The 23,700-nt window shown below is 35.9% G+C and overlaps 1 protein-coding gene across 3 annotated transcripts in view; it reads left to right on the top strand.

Annotated features, from left to right (window-relative positions):
* The window catches only part of GTDC1 (glycosyltransferase like domain containing 1), a 391,982-nt gene that overhangs the window by 173,273 nt on the left and 195,009 nt on the right, over nt 1-23,700 (top strand). For all 3 annotated transcript variants that reach the window (XM_080798916.1, XM_080798915.1, XM_080798914.1), the window contains one exon: nt 21,884-22,051. In XM_080798916.1, coding sequence (XP_080655042.1) covers nt 21,884-22,051 — 168 coding nt within the window. The remainder of the gene's footprint in view (nt 1-21,883; nt 22,052-23,700) is intronic.

Here is a 23,700-nt window from a genome sequence, read left to right as displayed (position 1 = left end):
GGGAGTATGTGTTTCCCGGGAGAACAGGAGAGGGAATGGTTCTTCATGCAGAGGTAGAGGCACAGATGTGTGCTTGGGGCAGTGGTGAGGAGTCTGGCATGACTGTAGCACAGGGTAGAGGATGAAGAGAATGGCAGGGCACTTGGTTGTGATAAGCATGATCTAGAAATCACTGTGGGGTCTGAAGAATGTTAGAATCACTATTAAAATAGAAGACAAAGGGCACCTGGGAGGCTCATTAGGTTAGTATGACTCTTGATTTCAGCTCAGGTCATAATCTCAGAGTCAGGAGGTCCAGCTCTGTGTTCAGTTCCATGCTGGGTAAGGAGTCTGCTTGAGATTCTCCTGCTCCCTCTGCTGTGTGCATATGTTCTCTCTCTCTCTCTCTCTGTCTGTCTCTCAAATAAATAAATAAATAAATAAAATCTTCAAGTAGAAGACAAAATCAGTTTAACATAACTAGAGAGGAAGTAATGAAAAATTTGTAGGTTTTTCTCTGCTGTTTATCAAGCAAATGCTGTCACAAAAAGTTCTGTGTGTTCACTTCTGTTAATTTGTATTCATTTTGTGAATATATGGTATATGATAATGCAACCAAAGTTAAGGAGTCGAAGATCACACATGTGCATGCATATATACACATACACATATTCATTGCTCAATATATTAGTTATGAACAGGCAGGAATTGAGGACAGGAAGGTCAGCAAATAAGAAAAAAAAAATCTCACCTCCAAGATTTTTATTGATTAGTTGAAGACAGATATTTAAAAAAAATGAGTTATATATTATAGTTGGGTAAGTATAAAGATACACGAACACTCAAGAGGAGTACATAATCTAACTTGGGTGTTAGTAGAAGGATCTAGGAAGCCTTCTTGGAGGGGTGATGAAAATTGCTTCTTAGATGATACAAAAGAATTAGTAGCTTGCTTTGAGGAAGGGAGCATGAGACAGTGGCATACCATGCCAGATGGATAGCAATAACTAGAGACATAGAGCTAAAAGGAAGCTTGGTTCATGTAAGGAGTCATCATCATTTCATTATACTTGAAGTTCTCATTGTGAAATAGATCAGGGCAGAAAATGAGCTTGTAGATCTGGATGGAGACCAGATCTGGGTGGACATTTCACATACTAATTGAAAGGACTTGCGATTTATACAGCAGAGTGACATGGCTGAATTTGCTTCTCAATATATGACTTCTGCAACTTGCTGTAGGATGAGCTTGCTGGGAAGGCAGGCTTGGGAATGGGAAGGTTAGTTACGTGGATTTCATAGTAGACGAGACTTCCCTAAGTAAAAGGGAATAAGGATGAATTTGAAGGGACAGACTTGAGAAATATTCAGGAAATAAAGTTGGCAGGATTCATTAAGTTATTTATGGAAATTTAGGGACAGTGCGTCAAAGGGAGTTTCTGGTTTGGTGGATGGTTCTGCCTTTAGCTGCAATAATTAATCCAGCAAAAGAACATGTATATTGAATTAGATGATGAATTCTGCTTTGGACCTTTTGAATTTGAGGTGCCAATGGGCTATCCACATGAAGATTTCCCACGGACAGTTGTATATCTGAAGGTTGAGTGAGAAGTCTAGGTTTGAAACCTAAATCTGGGAGCCATGAGCATAATAGATAGCCTGAAATTCTGAGAGTACGTATTCTCTTTAGTATCAGCATCATGTTCGTGATCGATATGAATGTGCTAAGTGTATACTGAGCAAACTACCACAGACCAAAATGTGAAATGAGCTCTACTTAACCTTGTTTAATTTGGATAACTCTGATCTGACCTGGACCATACTTTTAAGAACTGAAGTATGAACCTAATCAGAATCTTTTAAAAATGTTATCTATCCCCCCCACAAATTAATCTTAGCGCCAAAGTAGCATATAAAATATCATTTGAACTGAATTGATAGACCACTAATTTGGAATTCTGAGAATTGGGTGGCTGGTATACACGGGACACTGTATTCATTGCAAAAGACTTCAAAGGCAGTCCATATAATGATTTTGGCAATAAAAAGAATTTAATTTTTCCTCTCCCAGCTCAAGCTCAAGTCATCCAGGGAGAAAAATTACTCCCAGATGACCTTACAATTGCCAGCAATCCAAAATTTAACCAAATTGGATTCTCACACACTGTGTTTGGAAGGAAGAATGACAAAATGTTCTTTCACTAGATTCTAGGAAGCCTAGGGCTTACTTAACTGCAGTGGCCCCGGAAAATGATTTTTGCCTAAAGATCAAGAGTTATTAAATCTAATGCTGTTCATTTGTGAGAGTTTTCCAGTGATAATTTTGGTAAGTGACATCTTGTATGATGAAAACAAAAATATGAGAGTATAAACTATAGAGTGATGAATAAGGAAATTTCCAAGATGCAGTATTTTGAACTTTGATTCATCATTTAGTTGGAATTTCATTCCAAAAGCAGAATTGATCAATAATCATGGCAAATAGTCTCCATTGCTTTTGTAGTGCTTACAGTATGTGAAGCATTAGTCTAAATACTTCATATATCCTCACACCACCACATTAGAAGAGTAGTTATAACCACATTCATCACATATGGAAACTGAGGCAAACAGAGGGTAAGTAACCTTGCCCGAGATCACATAGCTAGTAGTTGGTGGAGCAGGTGGTGTGCTCTCTACTTCTGTGGCAGGTGCTCATGGTGTGCCGTCAGGTCCCATGGTAGCCCTGGGTAGTCTGCCTTACGAGTCAGTGGTACGCTCAGGTGGTCTGCCTTCGGAATCCACATTCTCAGTCACAATCCTAGTTTAAGTGTTAGTGAAAACAGCTGGTAAACGGGCTATCTATGTATTGTGGAATTTTGTAAAATATGGAGACGACATGATTCTTGCCCCTTAAAAACACACAGTCTCTAGCACTATTTCCTAAATAATTTGCATTGCAGGGGTGCCTGGGTGGCTCAGTCGGTTAAGCGTCTGTCTTTGGTTCAGGTCATGATCCCAGAGTCCCTGGATTGAGCCTCGCATGGGGCTTCCCGCTCAGGGGAGAGCCTGCTTCTCCCTCTCTTTCTGCTGCTCCCCCTGCTTTTGCTCACTCACTCACTCTCTCTCTTAAATGAAGAAATAGAATCTTAAAAAAAAATAATTTGCATTACAACACACTACAAAGATTCTTTCGGTTTAATTTTCCCTACTACTGTATAAAGGTGATATTAGCACAGTGTCATATCTAAAAATGAAAAACATTTTTTTAAATGAAAATTTAAAATTGTTTCTTTAGGTTAACTCTGCCTTATAATGATATACAAATTATGTGTATGAATTACTAATTTTTGGAGATTTTATAAGGATGTCAGTATGCAACAGCATATGTAAGTACTTTGCTCTTTACCCAAGAAATATACTGTAAACAGAAATTATTATAATCAAATAACTCAAAAGGTATTAGGCATGCCTGCTATTAAAAGTTATTTTATCAAGTACTTTCACTTTTTTATTATAAAGATAACATATAATCACACGATAGAACATTTGGAGATAAAATATGAAAATCCATAAACCCAGCAGCTATTATACCTTAGAGTCTTACTTCCTTATATTCTCCTCCTATGTGCCTAGGAGAGTATAAGGAATATACTTGTAATAATATACTTGTCATTTTGTACATTAAGAAGTTTTAAATTTATTCTTATTATTGAAGATCCTTATTTTTGTAAAAATAGAGTACTCAGTTGTCTTACAGATAAATCCCTATTTTCATATTCTGGGTTTGGTGTGTAGTTTTTACCAAGTTCCTATATTATAATTTAGAAACATTGTTCTGTTCTCTTTTCTGTGGTTCTCTTCACCCTTCGGTCCGGTCAAGCCTGGGCTTTCCTTAGCTAGGCACAGTCAGGCCTGTGGGTGCCCTCTGCCTGCAGGCTCCTTCTTGTGCCGTACCTGAGCCATTCTCACCTGGGCGGCCCACACATCCCTAGCCTCAGAGCTGCTAATTAAATGGGACTTGGAAAGGACGTCTTCCATCCCACACACTGGATTCATGTGCACAGCTGTTTAGACTCCTCCTCCCGCAGGTCCCTCCACTGCCAGTTGCCATAGGATCAGCCCCAGACCCTCACTTTCCTGCTTTCCCGTCCTCTCTCCTCCTTTTTAAATTGCCAGTTTTAGCTGACATGGCCAAGTTTCCTGTTCTTAATTTCCCTCTTCCCCTGGATGACTCCCCTTCATCTTGTAGGCCCCTTCTGGACCTTTATTAATTACCCCTTTCTTAGGTCCTGCCAATTTTATGCCTCGCATGTTCCTAGTCGGACTTGGCATCTGACCTCTGTAAGATTTTGCAGGGTCACCTCCTGAGTTCTGAGTGGGACTTCTTAGACTCCTTCCTCTTCTTCTTTATTCATTACATTCAACCTGTGTCTTGCCCAAGTTATGCCCTTTGCACTTAGTTCCTTTGACCGGCTCACTGTCTTTGGTGGCAGGTGCTAGAGGTGGCCCTGCTCCTGTGATGGACACTCTGGGACTAGGCCTCTACCCGTCTCATTCTCTTTCATTGTGGCTTTTTTTGCAGAGACCTGAGACTACCCAGGACGATGTCAGCATGGTTTCTCCCCAAGACAAATTACAAATTACAAGCGAGTAAAAGGAAAATTGTAGTGCATGTGGTTACTTTTTAAAAAATTTATTCACCGATTTTTGTTAAATTTTTAAAATCCTTTTTACAACTGAACTATTTATCACTTGAAGCAAAAGGAACGCCTGTCTATGTCACGTCCAGACGTCTCTGTACTGTGTAGGCTGTAGAAGCAGTGCATGTTGTGTCTAGTTGAACATGACTGTAACACATGAAATAAAAGAGTCCATCAATACAGACTAAATTAAAATTGGAGTTGCATAAATAGAATCTATGGTGAGCTGTTTTTGAGTTGCCTCATTTATTCTACTTATTGATGAATTTTCATAACTTACTCCTTGAATAAATTATCCAAGAATCAGCCTGTGATTTTCTTTATATATTACTTCATATTTGTATAAAGGTACTGCCATAATAAAATCTTATAATGATTACTGTTTTTACTACTTGGTTGGGCTGGATGTTTTTTATAATGATTACTGTTTTTACTATCCAATTGGACTGAATTTTTCATTTGCAATTTATATAAAATGGAACAACAGTGTGAGTCTGCTGTTAAGAGGGGCTCAATAATTCCTTCATTTTTTTCAACTCTGGAATCATTCCGATCCTTTCCTTCTTTGCCATACATGTTATCAGTAATGTGATTAGAGTATACAACTGCTTTCCTCTCAGATATCAAATCTGGGCATTCATTTCTTTAATTTCAACCTCCTGACATTGCGCCATTCTTACTCTCACTGACTTACATGTGCGATCATGTGGCATGGCCAGTTACAAGACGCAGCAAGTGGAGAGGTTCTGTGACAGCTGCTGGAACAAGAAAACTGCAGGCACTTGACTCAATTAAATGTGCCATTTCCATGATATACAGTTGAGATGTTCAAGTGATCTGATGATGTGAGTCATAATTGAGGAAAGCTATTGGCCGTGGAGAAATCCATGAAGGAATTAATGAAAGATCTCAGCTACTGGACGAACATGGCAAGGACAAGTCTGGTTAAAAATCAAGTCTGGGCAGGCTAGTAGTTGGATTTTTAATTTGATTTGTTCAGGCCACCTGTTACCTATCACTTCTTCCACGCCATCCTCAGAGGTCCCAAATTCTATCACCCTTACGACCAAGTTAAAGGATTTCCAGTATTTTCTCTGCATTGCATCGGTTTGTTTCAGAGGCAGCTGTATAATATACGTGCAGAGGAAGAGTTGTGAAGAGAAGGAAGAGAGTTCAAGTTAGGTGACGTTCTAGATCCCCTATTCCTGGTTTACTCAATAGTGTTTTTATGCGTTTTACATATTGGAATTTTGTGTAAGAATTTCTTTGAGGAAAGTGATTGCTTTCAGAAAGTTTGTGAATGAATCTGTTCATCTTCTGCAGATACAGAGAGCCTGTTTAGTGCTGTCTCCTCTTTAGCTGTTGTGTGACAGTGCATTGAGTACCTGTTGAGTGCCAGGCCCTGTCGCACTGTCCTAGGCATCCTACTCTTCTGTTGGGCGAGTGAGCAATCTCTGCTCTGCCATCTTGGTATTTCCCTGTGGCTTTGCACACAACTCACTTATTTTTTATCTTCGCATTTTTGGATGACCTTATTTACAATTTATTTTAAAGATTTTATTTATTTATTTGACAGAGAGAATGCGCACAAGCAGGGGAAGCAGCAGGCAGAGAGAGAAGCAGGGGTCCCACCGAGCAAGGAGCCCAATGTGGGACTTGATCCTGGGACCCTGGGACCATGACCTGAGCTGAAGGCAGACATTTAATTGAGCCACCCAGGCGTTCCCTATAATTTCAAAATAACTCCATACCAGACTTACAAACCTGTGTCACCAGCCATGTGTCATACTTGTATGAGGTTTGGGGAATCATCTTGGCTGAGCCTCAGTTTTCTTAATTCTACAACTGATACCATTACCTTCCCAACCCTAGTAGGGTAAAAAGAGAGAGGGCGAGAGAAAGTGTGAGTTTGTCAACTGCGCAGGTATAAAGAACAGAATTGTTATTATTGCTGTAATTGGCATCTTCAAGACCGTTTTATAACCTTTTGCTGAAGGGCTTGCTTGTTTCTGTGGAACCTGATACCCAACACCAAAGATTTACTGATCAGTTAACTCAGTCATTCCTTGTCCTCACAGCAGACACCACCCTTGATTTTATGATTTTATCAATGGCACAATCATTCCAGCAGTCCCTGTATCTCAAAATCTCACAAGCACCTTCTAATCCTTTCTCCTCCTTTTAAGTCTTTCTGTTATCCATTTTTTCAGGCCTTTGCTGCAACATGTCTGAATTATTACAATAATCTTCTAACTAGTCCTCCTGTCTTCAGTCTTTACTCCTTCTGGTGTGTCTTCTGCTGGGGGCGGGGGGTGTTGTGGAATCATTTTTGCTTTCTGTTTCTCTTCTCCCAGCAAAACATAGCCTCCTTGCCTGTGAACCTTGAGTGTCCTCCTACTATCTGTCCATTGCAGTTAAGTCTTGTCCTCCTTGTCTTCTTTATATATACAGATACATATATACATATGTATACATATATATGTATATATGTATAATATATTTACAATATATATGTATATATATTTACAATATATATACATATATGTATACAATATATACATATATTTACATATAATTACAATATATATGTATAATATATTTACAATATATATACAATATATATACAATATATATACAATAAAATACAATTTTATTTTATTTATATATACAGATACATATATACATATGTATACATATATACGTATATATGTATATGTATATGTATACATATATACGTATATATGTATACATATGTATATATGTATCTGTATATATAAATAAAATAAAATAAAATTGTATTTTATTGTGTGTGTATGTATATATATACATATGTATATATATAATCTGCATTTGCAGCTCTTCCCTTTTAAAATTCCTTCTATATGAACCACCTTTTCAGCTAAACTCTTTGTTCTCCAAAAGGATGTTGACCGCTTTTACTTGTGGATTTTTTTTCTACAGGTTCTTCTGTCTATCCGGAGAGAAAAACCACTGATCAGTTCTGTGAAGCCATTTGAGAATGGTACCACAATGGAAGTATTTGTAGTTTTTCCCTAAGGAAATGTGCTCATGACTCTTCTCTCCTGAACCCATTATGTCCTTGCTCTTTACTTCATCTCCCAACTACCCCATGGCTTATAGTACTAAGTAATTGTGTAAAACAGTTACCTCATTCTTAAGCTTAACTTGATTGTGTGTATCTGTTTCTTGGTGAACTCTATTTTGAAAGAGCCTCAGCCCATGATCAAAAAGTCCTTAGTGGCAATAATACAGGTTCATATTATAGGTTATGTCTTGCCACGTTACGCCTATGAGAAGGAAAACTGGCTTTCAGCCGGTTTCCCTCTTGAAAATGTAGGGCACCATTTTAATACTCCCTCTCTTCTTGATAAGACACAGGAATGTGTAGTAAGAGAATTATTTCAGCTGTTGGTATTTATATTCATGTTGAAATATAGTTGAATGAAAGTACCTTTTAGTAAGAAACTAACATTTTGTAGAAAAAGTAAACTTACTCACTCCTGGGAAAATGTCTTGCCTGTTCTTGCCTTCGATTAATCTTTAGAGGGACATTTCTTTTTGTTTGTAGTTTGTATATCCCTGTTTTAAGGAATTAGGCTCTGTATCAAGTTTTTTGGTATTATTGCAAGTCAGCCAATCCTTTACTACTTTAATATTGTCAGCCATTCATTCTTAATTGTTTTTTTAAATGCCAGAAAATAAAAAGCAAAACCCCACCCTATATTAATGTAACTTTATGGTTAAGATTTTACATTCACAAAAGTCCAGAAATTCAAAGTTTTATAGTTCCCCAAAGAATCCTAATTCAGTCACGTTGCATAAACTGATATTAAGGCTGAAATGTATCATCATTACAGTAATGCAAAATACTCATATATGCATGAGGACACAGTTATGGTTGCTGAGGGAACCATAATTTTGGATTTTCTGAGTTTTTTTGCACATACAATTTCAACCATAATGTTAAGTTAATGCAGTTTTTTTCATTGACTCTGAAGTAATATATCTGTTGCTATGTTTATCTTAAAAATAAATTTTCATTGACTCTATTTTTTTCTTCTGTATATCTATAAACCTGTACTTACAGAGATCCGATGTCCCTACAAAGAGAACTACCTAAGGAATATTTCTATATAAAAATAGTTTTTCGCCTCATGTATACTCATATTCTTTCTGCCTTTCTCTCACGCACACATACACACACAGCCTCACACACTTATGTTACATTCTGGCACATTATAGAAGCAGGTAGCATATCCACTACCTGCTGTTGAAAGTGTTGACGATACTGAATTATTTATTCTATCTTCTACACTCTCCAAAATCGTTTTGGGTACTTTGACACATTTTGGTCTCTTCCATATGGATACTTCATGGTGGCAGAGTTGCCAGATGCTCAGGTTTTATGACAGTCTTAGTTTTTCAAGGACTGTTGGAATATTCTTGGGAGAATCTCGCCTTGTTGCTGAATCCTATGGAGTGGCGAAATACTAACATTTCTTTGAAAGCGTTTTTTAAGACAAGGAGTTATTACAAAAAAGTTATTAGAATGTCCCATTTGAGCATATTTAGCTTTGGGCACCTAGTAAGGGAGCAGTTTGTCATGCAATTCATGTGTAATGAGCTGGCATCTCTAATAATGAGTAATAATAGCAGCATATATGAATTCAGGGGTTAAAACAAAATTATTTAAAATATTGAATGTTAACTGTCCTATAACTTCAGCCCTTTGTTTATATCTCAGTTGCCAAAGTACAAAGATGAAGAACAGGGTGTCCAGTCTATCTTATCTTAATATCCTCTATCTATCTATCTATCTATCTATTAAATACATATGTATTTCAAATATATATTCATATATATATATGCTGAATATTTGCTTAGTTGAAAAGAATGCAGATATTTATAGTCCCAGATATTTGCTTTTTCTCTGCAATATTAATAGAAACTCATCATCTTCCCCCTTTCCAATCCCTGCCCTTCACACATATGGAATTAGAAGTCTTCTTCATTTTTAAGGTCCATCTCAAGCATTATCTCCTTTAAAGCCTTTCTGGCTCTCCTGGGCCAGTCTGAGGTTACTTTCTTGCTTCTCTTGTGGCATTCTGTGTATTTTCTGACACTCCCACACCATGACGATATACAAGCACAAAAGGGAAGAAAGGAAAGGACCAACTCAGAAGGGATGCATCCATGCTCTGCCAAGAGAAAATGTCTGATGTGGTGGGAGGAGGCTTTGGATGGTTTTTAGGTGACCTATGGTGTGTGACCCTTGGATATAGGCAATGGAAAATTCAAATAACATGGAGCCTCAGATAGCCGTAAAGAGGCTGTAGTGCATATTTATACCCATGTTCAAGTACTTCTGTCAGTGTTTCTGCTTTTTTCCCCCTCAGCAAGTGCCCCCCCCATTAAATGGAGAATATTTTAATCCCCACATCAAACATGAAGATGTTCCCATCATTGGAATTAGGAGGCAGGTTTACAAGCAACACCCGTGGTTGGCTTTCTTTCTGTCACTGACTCCACACTCGTCCCGGCTTTGCCTCTGACTGGCTAACCCAGAGCAGGTAACCTCATGTTATGCTCCTTAGTCACCTAGTAAGCAAGTGTGACCCTGAGGCATTTTATGAGCTGTCATTATTTGGTGAGTCCTGCATATTGTATAGTTATCAAGGGTGAGACCAAGAAAAAGGAACCTTAGAAAGTTACCATGCCATGTAGGTTGTGTTGAATGTCATAAAGACTTCATTTTTAGATCATCTTAACAATATTGTTTATATATGGTATTTTGTACTTTTCACCTGTTTTCCCTCTTGTTCCTATGTATATGTTAGTTACTTAAAAATTAAAAAAGAAGGCAGTCATTTAAGTTGTGATCAAGGGAAGCATGTGAAGAAAATGTTTTCACTTGTGAAACTTAGACAGTCATGTAGATTTTTAAATTTTCATTTTACTCTATTAAAATAGGAAGTTTTAATTTTTAGCAAGCTAGCTTTCAAATGGTTTCCCCTTGGTGATATGGACTAGGAAGCACATTTGTAGAATTTTTACATTGTTAGCTTGATGAGAAAGAGACACAGTGTTAATAAATCAATGTTTATAAAAAATATTATCATTAAAAAATGGTATGAAAGAGTGGGACACAGTCTTGGGACTCACACCTTTGGATTCTTTTTCTACTGCAGATGTACAATATTATTTAATATTTCACTGTCCCAGATACTTTTTGAGTGCCTACTGTGTACAGTATATTTTACTGGCTTTGACTTTTGTAATTAGTTATCTAGTGATACCCTTATAATTAAAGTGATGTGTAAAATAGCAAAACATTGGGGATACTAACTAAATTATTTGTGGGGAGGTATTTCTTCAGACGGCATATTAAGCACCAAATTCAGGGAAAATTTCAAAGAACTGTCTTGGACTTGCCAAAACAAACATAGGAGAAATAATCAAAACACAGGGATAATCTCTATGAGCAGCCTAACAACAAAATGTCACAAATCGAATGATAGAACAGCTCGATAAACTACAGGATTCTGGGAAGCAAATTTAAAACAAATACTCAAAAGCACCAAAAAATTTAGGTCTTATGACCGATTATAGAAAGACTGAATATTTAGGAGACACTTTATTTTGTGCTTGTTAATTTTAGCAGTAGATGTGACTCAGTAAAAATAGCAAGTTACCATATTTTTCCTTGTTAGCTTATTCGTTATTTGGGCACAAAATACCTTACTTTCGATGGTTGTCATGGGTGGTTTACTTGATATACCAGGAGGCAGTTACTCTTATTGTTGTTGTTGTGATGATTGCTTTAACTATTCCTGTGTCATAATATTCAAGCCTAAAGGATGATGATATCTAAAAGCCACTCTCTGTTTATCTATGGTTTGTTCCTCAGGCTTGTGCCTTAACTGAGCTTTATGTATCTATTTGAGCAGTAGTCTTTCTGGCTTGATTGGTCACCATGTCCTTAAATGTGTATAATCTTAGACAATATAGGTAGTGTTGGGTTAGGGTGATGATAGGACCTATATCCGTTACCTTGAGTCTCTGGTCTTCCAACTTCATAATATTCAGAAATGAACTCCCGGGACTTGTGAGTGGCATGAACTAAAGGGCAAAGAACATTCCAATATAAAATGATACGCTGCTGTTAAGGAATAGTCTATGATAGATTAATCATGAGGTGAATTATAAATATTTCACATACTAATTATATTAGTTTATGGAGATAAAACACCATATGAAGTGTTCCCAGCACACTCAGCAAGTTAGATGTGCTTTGCATGTTAATTGACTTGGTTCTTCAAGGCTGATGATCATGAATCCCTGAAGATGACAGAAATTATTATCATGATATTATATATTCCTGATCTTTATACCAGGTTGACATCTCCCTTCTCCCAAGAGTTCCTTTTCTTTGGATCGTATCATGAGTCCTTGATATATTAGGATGGTGAAGCAGAGATCAGTGCCTGAGATGTTATTAGGGACCCTAAAAAAAGTAATGGGTTCAGTCAAAATGACATCAAATAATGCATCCAGAACTTGTGTTGTGTGCTCAAGGTAGAAGGTAAGTTCTTTCTTTTGGGGACGTGAGATACTTCCCAACTTGTTTTTAATGGTAGGAGTAAATATCATATTGAACACTTGACGTATGTAGAGAATCAACCAGTTTGATTTCCTCAGAGTCACTGAATGACTGATTCATTCATTCATTCACTTACGTTTATTGAGCATCTGAGATAGGTTAGTGAAGGAAAATACAGGGCATGTCTGAAGAGAACTTAAAATCCAGAGTGGTACCTGTCATGATAGGGAACTAGGATACTAAAGAAAAGAACAGTAGATCTAATTTTTCATGTCAAGGAATTTATACTTTAATGGGAAAAAAACAAGATAACATATGAAATATTGGAGAAACATGTAAAACAGATATGTAAAATTATGTAAGAAACCAGAACCCACATTTTTAATAGACAGTGTTGTGACCAGGGCCTTTAGTTCAATCCAATTTCCAATGCAATTTCTTTCATTAGTCTATTATCTGTTATCTTTAGTTACCTACTAGGCACTCCACTTATACCCACATTTGTAGAACCTGTCTCTTTATTTCTTCTCTATTCCAACCATTGATTTATTTCTCCTTTTGTATTAAGGAATGTTACCACTGCCCATCTGATTGCACAAGCTGGGAACTGCGTTACCCTTACTTAGCCTGTCCCTCCAGTAACCAAGTCAATATTGCTGTTATCTTCGTTGCTTTTAATATAAGCTGTTGCTTTCTAGCCCAGTACCTGATCCTGTCCTTGTTATTTCAGTAGGCTGACTCCTTCGTGTGACTTGGGGTGGCCACCTTGATTGTATGTCTCCAGGAGATCCTACACTGATGGTTACTAGCTTTCCACTAGGTTGTCTAACAGTGTAATCACTCAGTAAATATATGACGAATGAAGGGATGAAATAAAACTATTCAGGTTAGTACGGTTCTTCTGTATACCATTTATATTTTTACTTCTCAAACATAGATGATGATGAGAAGTATCATTACCAAGAACCATTGAGTCACATTCCAATCTTAGATGACTCAAAACCAGTGTGGAATAATTGAAAAAAAAAAGGGGGGGGGGTTTGGGTCCAGAACAACTTGGATTTGGAACTCTTCTCTGCCTCTTAGTAACTGCTATTGCCTTAGCACATAACCCAACCTCTCGTGCTTTAATTTCTTAATCAGTAAACTGGAAATAATAAGACACATCTCTTAGAATGATTAAATTAGACAATATATGTAAAAAAAAATCCTTGCATTATTCATGGTTCCTTGTCTTCCTTTAGATTACAATCACATGGCTGTTGGACAACCATGGCTTTAAACAAATTGGTTTTATCTTTGGATATATATAGAACAACCTCCCTTCTTTTGAGAGTGGTAGTGATGGTGATACTTTGTTTCCTTATCCTCTCGTTTTACTACCATTTTTTTCTCAGCCAATGAGCATTCACCACTCAGTCAAGGATAATAAGAAGAAATAAAGCATTGTTAGTATAATTATAAATGTACAGTGGATCCCCATATTGCTAAATAAGATAAAGTGTGAACTTAGAAAACTTCTTATGCTATATTTGGGTGCTTCTAGGTCTGATGGAAGACTACCTTTCCAGTTTTATGTGGTTACTTACCTTTTTTTAAACCCAAAACTTTTAAGCATCTATCCCTCTCTGAATGAATTCAAACAGCGCTGCTCCAGACCCAAGAACTCGGGACCCAGGATTCTTTTGATACCCTCAATAAACTTGACCTTTCCTGGTCTTCCACTGCTCTTCATTTTCTCTTTCTCCTCTAAACCGACAGTTTTTAGTATCTCTTCCTTCATTTATAATCAGTCTTGCCCTGCTTTGTGACATTTCTTACGCAGGACAGAACTTTTACTTCTTTTCTTTCTTGTTATTTAATGTTTCCTGTATTTATGGCTTATTTCACCAGTTATATTGTCAGCTTCTCTTGAACAGGGGTGTTATATTGCGCTTCTTAGTTTGTTAAGACTTAACAGTATTTTGATTTGTAGACTAATTAATATATTGACTAAAACAGATATATCCATAAATGTTCTGAGTGGTTCATATTCCATTATGTCTTATGAGAATACTCTTTTATTTAATATTTTTTTTTATTTTTTATAAACATATAGTGTATTATTAGCCCCAGGGGTACAGATCTGTGAATCGCCAGGTTTACACACTTCACAGCAATCACCATGGCACATTTATGAGAATACTCTTAATAGATTCTGGTCCCAGAATACATCAAAAAAGTTTAAATATGCACATAAAAATTTCAGTTTATTTCAAATTTTTTCATTACTAGACACATACTCCATTCCTGTTTCTTCTTTTCTTGTTACCAGCATAATTACTGAGTGTCTTTTATGGATTAGACAAAATACCAAGAATTAAAAGACTTGAGTAACTTGAGACACCTAAACTTAAGTGGCTCCTTTAGCTAAAAAAATCTCACCTCTGTGTGTGTGTGTGTGTGTATGTGTGTGTGTATGTGTGTGTGTCTCTCTCTCTCTCTATATATATATATATATATAAATATAATTTGTCTCCTTAAGCAGCTGTGAGGCAGTTCAGAGTGCTGATGACTGTGGAGTGGATATGTGTTAAGAAACCACTTGGATATACTGTTCAATGGCGTGTCCTACCTACAGACTGATTCCCTGCCTTCTGGACATGTGTTCTTTACACAATATTCTCCTGGCCATAATGATAAGCACAGGAAAGGAACATTACATGGTGGAGTAAAAAAGCAAAAGTGATTACTTGATGCTATCCTATGGGACAGCTTTTGGGAAGCTGGATACTCTGTTTAACAGCCTGTAAATAACCCATCACAGGAACCTGGAAATTAAATGACTACATTTCCTTCTCCTTTAGATAAGACTTCCATCTTGTATTTTTAATTGTTTTAGCAAATGGAAACATTTTGTTATGCATGTTCTTGAAGGATTTTGAAAACCCATAGCATTTAAACATGTAGTAGAAATGGTCTAATTAAGATGAAGTAGCTGACAACTAAAGCATAGTGTGTTAAAATGAATTTTGCATATCAGTGATTAATGAATATTAGAACTCTGTTATCATTCTACATGGGGTTTACAAATGAAAGAAATATATATTTAAGCCAAAGACTTTTGAAGGACTTGGGAATAATTTTCATTTATGCATGTATAAATGAGCTCCTATTATATTAAAACATTATCACGACACTTTGGAAGTGACAAAGTGAAGGGACCAGTAGTCCTCCTCTGTTTCACGTCTTATATCCCATTCATCAGCAAACCTGGATGTCGGCCCCTTCTCATCGCCTCCAGCACTACCATTTTGACCCAAGCCACTGTCACTTCTTTTCTCTTCCCCTTGCTGTTCTCCCATCTTCTGAGGAGATTCCTTACAGTCTCTTTTCCACAGTAGTCAGTGTAAAGTTTTCTGCTACTAAAGAATAATAAAACATGTGATGAAATACAGAAACAAATGTAATAGAAATATAGGAGGTTATATAAGAAAATTTTTAAACTTTATAGAGATGTGAATATAAGAGTCATGCCCTGGTTGAAGATGCTATGACACATCACATCATGAAATCTGTTAAAAACCAGGTTTCAGAAATAATTTTTAACATAGTGAAATAGCATGTTAGGTATTAGAAATGAAAAAAACAAACTATGCAGTAATGGCAATAATGTATATATACTGCAAAGAAAGAAGAATAAAAATGAATATACCCAATATGCATGTATAACTTTGTCATTTCCCTTCTTAAAAATCCTCAGTCTCTTTCCCATTGCTCTTACCATAATATCCAGAATTATTTTCCTGCTAATGCCTTTTCTTCCAAAGGCTTCCAAACTTCCTTAGCTTCTTCTCTGCCCACTTTCTCATTGAACAAATTGCTTCAGCCTCCTGGGTCGTTGTTATTCAGTTCCTCCACCTGCCAATTTTCTTTTTGCCTTAGCTGCTTTACTTTCCATCTTAAGTCTGTCATTTAACCCAGTGCCTTACAAACCATGGATGCTCGGCATGCACTGGCTAAACAAGCACCAGAATGAAAATGGTGCCTTTTTCTTTTTGGGGGTGGTTGCAGGTGATATTCACTTATTTATTTATTTATTTATTTTTTTGTACTTAAAACATTTTGTGTTGTGAACCTGTGCTTTCTAATTATCAGGGGGAAAAGAAGTAATGCCATTCCAGAATCAGAGAACCTGGTAGGTGAAATTCGGCAAGTCGGGAGGAATTATCACAAGCAGGTCAACTCTGTAAGATCAGTGAGGAATTGCATTCAGGTATCGTGGGTGAAGTGTTGGATTGAGGAAATCGGGTCCATCCAGAGCTGTGCTTTCCTGTACAGTACCCATTAATGGCTATTTCATTTAAGCATGAATGAATCAAGTTCAAGGCAGTTTAAAATTTAGTTCCTCCATTCCTCTAGCCACATTTCAAGTGCTCCATGGCCATATGTAGCTGGTTGCTAGTGTATTGACTATTACAGATATAAAACATTGCCGTCATCACAGAAAACACTGTTTCACAGAAAGTAAAGGATCTAGAATCCTAGGGCATCTATATCAAGGAACAAGAATCAAGATAAGCAGTAATGGAACAACAAAGACTGTTAAGGAGGCTGAGCAAATGAATCTAGACAAGGAGTTTAGGTATTGAGCAAGGAGACTCAACTGGAAGAATGGAATTTACTCTTTTGTCAAAATGCTTACTGAAGCCCTGCAAAGAATTATTTAAGAATTCAACCCAAACTAGTATCTGTATTAAATTGTGTACTATATCTTGTTATGTGATAAAATTGTTAAATGCTTTTGTGGGCTAGAAGGGGCCATTGGAAAGATTTCATGGAGTGAGATTGAGATAACTTCCTGAAGTATTATTACTAGATTGCATGGTGGTAGTTGGAATATGGAATGCCTGTTTTCTGTTTCTCATTTCACTGCCCTTCCATACCCTTTAAGATAATAAAAGTATGCATTGTGATAATAGTGGTCACATTCCTACAGTGCTTAGGTGTATTTCAGCATCTCTTTTTATGTATTAAGAGAATAGAGTAAAAGGCAAATAACTAGTTTATTCAAACTGAGCCAGAAAATCTGAGATCTCTAATCTTGAATTTCATTATGTTGAACAGTTTTGGATTCCTTAAGCAAATGTGACTCAGATTGTAGATCCTAATGTGCATTGGAAACAATTGAAACATGTATGGTTACAATCCCAAATACATAGAACAGTGTTAATGTGGCTGCAGCACAGAGCATTTTGGTTAGACGATTATAATAGCGGCTTACTTATACTTTTGGTGAGATGGTATAAGCTAATGATGTAGCCGTTAATTTGAATTTAGCAGACATTTTAAATATAGGTTTCTCTTACAGAGACAAAAGTTGCAATTTAAAGCTCTTTGGTGGTCTAAAAACAGCTTAATTCTGTAGTAGCATGGGAATAAGTACTAATCCAGCTTATACAGTGATTGTACTATGTCATGTTTGTGAAAGATTGCACAAACGCTTTCGCTGGTTTTTATGTTAATTTAAAAATATTAAACATAAAACCTTATAACATCTTCATGCTGAGATAAACTGTTCAATTTAACTTGTGCTCAAGCAGCAGCTGTCAGGAATTATCTTGTTCCTAGTGGTTTTTGCTATCACCTTGTGCCCTTTCCTGTCAGAGACACAGTGTGGGATGATAAAGCTCACCTTGTTAGGATTTATTGCTTAAATAATACCTGAGGCAAGAAGAATAGTGGAGGCCTAGGGGTTAGCTAGCTGCTGATTGAGTGATGTCATTCATTGTATTAACTTTTTTTTTTTTTTAATTACTGGAAGTAGGCAAAGTAAAAATTCTCTATGAGTCTTACCTGCGTTCCTTTTGTGAGCATATTCATTGCTTTTTGGGGGGTGCCCTTGACTTAAACATTTATGGAACTGCTTGCTGTCCAATTTAACTACTATTTTACAAGTGAAAAAATAAAGAAGAGATGTTTTTCTAATGATGGAGATAATTTCCACAATTTAGAAGTAGTGAGGGCTATTTTAAGATCAGTTATAAAAGTAAAATGATTTTCCTATTAATCATTTAACAAACTGAAGGAAGTTTTGGTGTGGGCAGTTTCAAATGGGTAATATTATAAAACTTTGGTGTGGGTAGTTTCAAATGGGTAGTATTATGAAAATTATGAAAAATGATTATGAAAATCCTTGCCATTTCAATTCTGAATGTATTACATTCTTTCATTTAAGAGGTTTTATGTGGAAGGCTCAACTTTAGATCTGGATTCCTTAATTATGCATCAGCTAGCAGGTAGGGAAGGAGAGGAGGTGTATGGTAGGAGTAGAGTGAAGGACTCTCCTTGGTTAAACATTTGCTAGAGTTGGTCCATCCTGAGGATAATTCTCATATAGGAAATTAACAATTGGGTTATGACTAGAAATACATCTATAATGGGTTATTTATATAATGGGTTTTATATAATTTTATATTATATAATTTTATATTATATATATTACATATTTCATTTTTATTTATTTTAATTTTATATTATTTTATATAATTTTATATTTATATATATTTATATATGTATATATATTTATAATTTTATATAATTTATATAATATGTGTTTAGTTATATAATGGGTATTTTCCCTTCTACTTACTGTCATTTAGTGCATATTCCCTCAAATTTGTAGGGTTTTTTTGTTTGTTTGTTTGTTTGTTTTTTTAAGATTATTTATTTATTTATTTGACAGACAGAGATCACAAATAGGCAGAGAGGCAGGCAGAGAGAGAAGAAGGGGAAGCAGGCTCCCTGCGTCACAGAGAGCCCGACTCAGGGCTCGATCCCAGGACCCTGGGACCATGACCGGAGCCGAAGGCAGAGGCTTTAACCCACTGAGCCACCTAGGCGCCCCAAATTTGTAGTTTTGTAAATGTATAGCTGAACAAAAATATACCATTAATTTAGATTAATCAATTGTTAACATTTTATACATTGTTTATTTCTATGCAAATATATACACATAAATATTTATTGTTATTAGTAGCCTTTTAAGTGAACCATGTAAGAATTAGTTATAGACATGGTGACATTTCACATGCAAATAATTCAAAGTGTCTCCTAAGAATAAGTATATTCTTGTACAAGATCATAATACAATTATTATACTTGAGAAATTTAAGATTGATAAAAATTTACAGTCTTATATTGAGTCCTTATTCAGAATTTTTGTCCTTATAATATCATTTATAATTGTCTTTTCCCCATCTAGTATCCAGTCAAGAATCACACATTAAATTTTGTTTTGGTATCTCTTTATTTTCCTTTAATCTAGATTTTTTTTTTTCTTTATGACTTTGACATTTTTGGAAATCAAACCCTGTTATTTTGCAGAATGTTTATCTGATTGTCTCCTCATGACCAAATTCAGATCAGGCCTTTTTGGCAGAAATACTACCATTGGTGATTTGTATCTTTGTCAGTGTATCACATTGGGAAATACATATCACTTGTCCTATTATTGTTCATATTAAGTTTGATGACTTGGGTAAATTGATGTCTACCAAATTTGTCCACTAAGGTACCATTTTTTTCTTTATAGTTAATAAGTAATATGGGGGCTGCATTAATGACTTTTTCAGCCTCATGTGTGAAAAATATTGAGCTTGCTTAGGTCTCATGATTAAGAATGAGTCATTCCTTGCAGTAGTATTGTTTGGAGGGAGAGGAGGGGATATTACTCAATAATTAGACCCACAAGTCATCATCCATTTTCTCTTAAGGAAAATATTGATTGATTGAGATAAATATTTTATTGTTCCGTTTACTAAGGATCAGATTTGTAGATAAGCCAATATCTTCATATTTCAGAATTTTCAATCCAAGCTTTAGAAAGGCTCATAGTTGGTGGCGGCGGTAAGCATATTTTTGGACAAAATGGAGCATTTTTTCATTATAATTTTTCTGCTTCCTTTAGTTGAGTACAGACAATCAAGAGAAACAAATACATCTCCTTTGTAAGATATTTTACTTCAAAGCATTAAACCATGACATTAATACAGCAGTGTGGGTTTAAAGAGAGATCACTGCCTTTTCGTCTTCGGTGCCTTTTTTAGTCCATGAAGAAGACACTTGAATTCCTATTTATGATATATGCACTTACCATGTAATCATTCTTCTTATGGGAAACGCTAGTGCCGCAGATCATATAAACACCTGAAGTTAGCCATTTGGCTTGTCAGCAAGGGAGAATTTATAGTAGTTGTAATCATGGTAATAACAAGTATGATATTTTGTATTTATTAAGTACAGAAAAAAAGCATTTGTAATGTAAGTGGTCCACAGCCAATTCATATCCATGGTGTAATGAAAAGTACTTCAGGCTTAGAAGACCAGGAGTCTATGCTTTGGCACTTTACACCAGTGTGATTCTGGAAAAAAAAGAAAAAAAAAAAAACTTTTAACCTTCTTGAACCTCATTTTTTAGAATGGGAATTAAAGCTGTAAGGGTCAAATTATGCTACATTATGTTATAAAGGTGGCATTCCATCAAAATTGTGCCATCTAAGTGTCCTCAGCTGTTCAGGGACTGTAATTTGTTCCTCTTTTGTATCCATATGTGGTATACCTCATTAGGGCAACATTTCCAGGTTGTCCTAGATAGTTATTCTTCTTTCTTGTTTGTTTCTTTTAGTTGTTCATATCACTGTTGCAGGCGGCATTTATCCGGTGGGCTCTCTTGTTCCATCTTTTCTGTTCTTTGTTAGACCATGGCACACAGTAGGCATTTAGTAGTTATTTGCGGAGTGAATGAGTGAATAGACACTTTCATTTATAACCATGGTAGGTAAGCTTTCAATTTCCTTATTTCCACAAAGACAAGGAATCAGCTTTCTTTTTTTTAATATTTATGTTTTATATAAGGAGTTTTACAGATTATACATCTGGTGCCATTAGCAGTCCAGTAATGGAGAATAAAATATTTGAAAAAACACAAAGATTGCAGAACAGTTTAAAAAAGGGGGGGGGGAGGAGGGACAGTGAGAAAACATGCCAATAGAAAAAGACCACACTCGGTAAGTCTATTGCATAAATCAAAAGGGTTTATGTCATAACATGAACATGTGCCATTCCTGCTCGTATATTGAATTTCGGTAGTTGGTTGCATAAAGAAGTAAAGTGTAATGAAACTGGCAAGCAAAGTATTCCCCAGTCAGCCTTATCTTTGTTCCATTTGTCCTTCAGATAGAGCATTTCTTGCCTTTTTCAATAAAATCCGTCTGGCTTTTTTCTTTTTCTTTTTTTTTTTCTTTTTCTTTCCTTTTTTTCCTTCCATCCTTCCTTCCTTCCTTCCATCCCCTTCCTTCCTTTCTTTCTTTCTTTCTTTGCATCTCTCAGTAACTGAGCTGAGAAGACCAATGAGATTCAGGGCTTTTATAGTTCTTAGCAGCTGCTTTTTAAGAGTTGAAAACTTAGAATGCTGCTACATGGTATTAAGGCTTAACTATTGATGTGTCCTTGTAGGGGATATGTTTTTCTTGGGGTAGGAAGAGGGAAAGGGGGAGAAAGGTGAAGGATGACGGCTTCAAGCATGCTTGGGACAGTAAACTTTAATTTTCTTGTTTCCTAGGATCCTCTTTGCAAGCTCAGTGCTGAACCTGACTGAATTGGCTGCCCTTCGGCCTGACCTTGGGAAATTGAAAAAGATTCTGTACTTCCATGAGAACCAGTTGGTATATCCTGTCAAGAAATGTCAGGAGAGGGATTTCCAATATGGATACAACCAAATTCTCTCATGGTAGGTATAGATTGTGTCATTATATTTAGTCCTTTGCCCCTGTTTTCCTTATAGTTAGCTTTTAAATCTTGAGACCTACTGTACACTTATTGTAAAAACTCATTAAAGTAGGTGTGTATGTTTAAATGTATCTTCTGTGGTAGTAATTGCTTGTGCCTTTGATATACTTTGATATATATGTATATATCTATGTATATATGTATATATATATGTATATATATATGAGAATAACTAATCCTTTTATAAAATATACAAATGTAATAATCTAATTATATGTTGTATTAGTTATCTATTTTCTACAACATTCAAAATAGAATCAAAGTGTTGACAAGAGACCTTCTTCACCCCTTGATTCCATCATGTATGGTTTAGGGGATACTTTTAGAAAAGAGCCAGTTAGTCTCTTGTCATTTACCAACCACTTTCAATACATCCACCTGAAATCAAGATAGAAATTCACACAGGAAGAAAGTAAAAATTAAAGCATAATAGAGCAAGGAGTTTTAATCCTTTTTTCTTATTATTTATAAGAGAAAACTATGGAAAATGAATCTTTAGGTGGTTGGAGTTTTTTTTTCCCCTCATTGAGTCTTCTGAAATTGCACAGCCTTAAAATACCATGACATTTCAAAGGTGATGGGACTTCTCTGTTGTTACTTCAACAAAGTGTATCTCTTGAAGCTTAGTTAATGAAAGAAGTTAGTAACAACTCCGAAATGGCTTTGCGATTGGATCCTACTCACAGAACTACAACAGTCAAATAGAATCAGGTTGGCCATGATTGGGTACATCTTACTCACCTTTTTTTAATAGTTATTAGCAATTGGGATTGATGATGTGCTTAAATAGGCTCCCAACTCTTACAAGCATATTCCATAGTTTAGCTGACATAGAAAAACAGCTATATGGTGATATTTCTGTGTTTTGAGCATTTCGTAAATGTTTTCCTGCCATCATTTTTACAAGCTGCCTCAATCGTGAAGTAGCAGCGCTATCAAAATAGAGTGGAACTGCTTCACGTCAAATGTCTCATAAAAACGCAACCATTTTAAAATTTCATAATAAAATTAAAATACTTTATTTTATATTGAAACAGAGAAGGCAAATATGTTTTAAAAACAAAAATAAAATCATTTTGTGCTTTTATCAATATGGAAAACATTTGTAATATTCTTTTGATTTCTTGAATTAGCATCATCCTTTTCCTCTGATAGTGTGTGTTTATTACCCCTGAGAAATAACTGGAGAAAAAAATTCAGTCTATTTTTCCCTTTATGGGTGGCTTTAAAGTTAATGGAAGTTACACCCACTCATATCGGAGAGGAAATGCATGAAAAGAATATTTCTGTAGACTGTCTTGGATCTTTAATTTAGCATAGAATGGGTTTTTAAGAGTGTAAATAGTTGGGTTTCATGCCCTATGAGGGCAGATATCTAAAAAAAATTTAGCTCATTGCCCCTCATCTCTCTATTTTATAAAAGATTGTTTTTTCTCAAAAGGAATGAGACTACAAAAGCCTGTACATGATTTTCTGTCATTGCTCTTCTCAAGAGGGTAAACTGATCGACAAGCTCAGAGAGGAAGAAGTAGACTCGATCATTGGTTGGACTCTTAATGAGAAAAAAATAGTTTGCCGTTGTCCAGAGGA

The sequence above is a fragment of the Martes martes genome (assembly GCF_963455335.1).
Source record: "Martes martes genome assembly, chromosome: 3".
Lineage (NCBI taxonomy): Eukaryota > Metazoa > Chordata > Mammalia > Carnivora > Mustelidae > Martes > Martes martes.
This window is presented reverse-complemented; position numbering and strand designations above follow the sequence as displayed.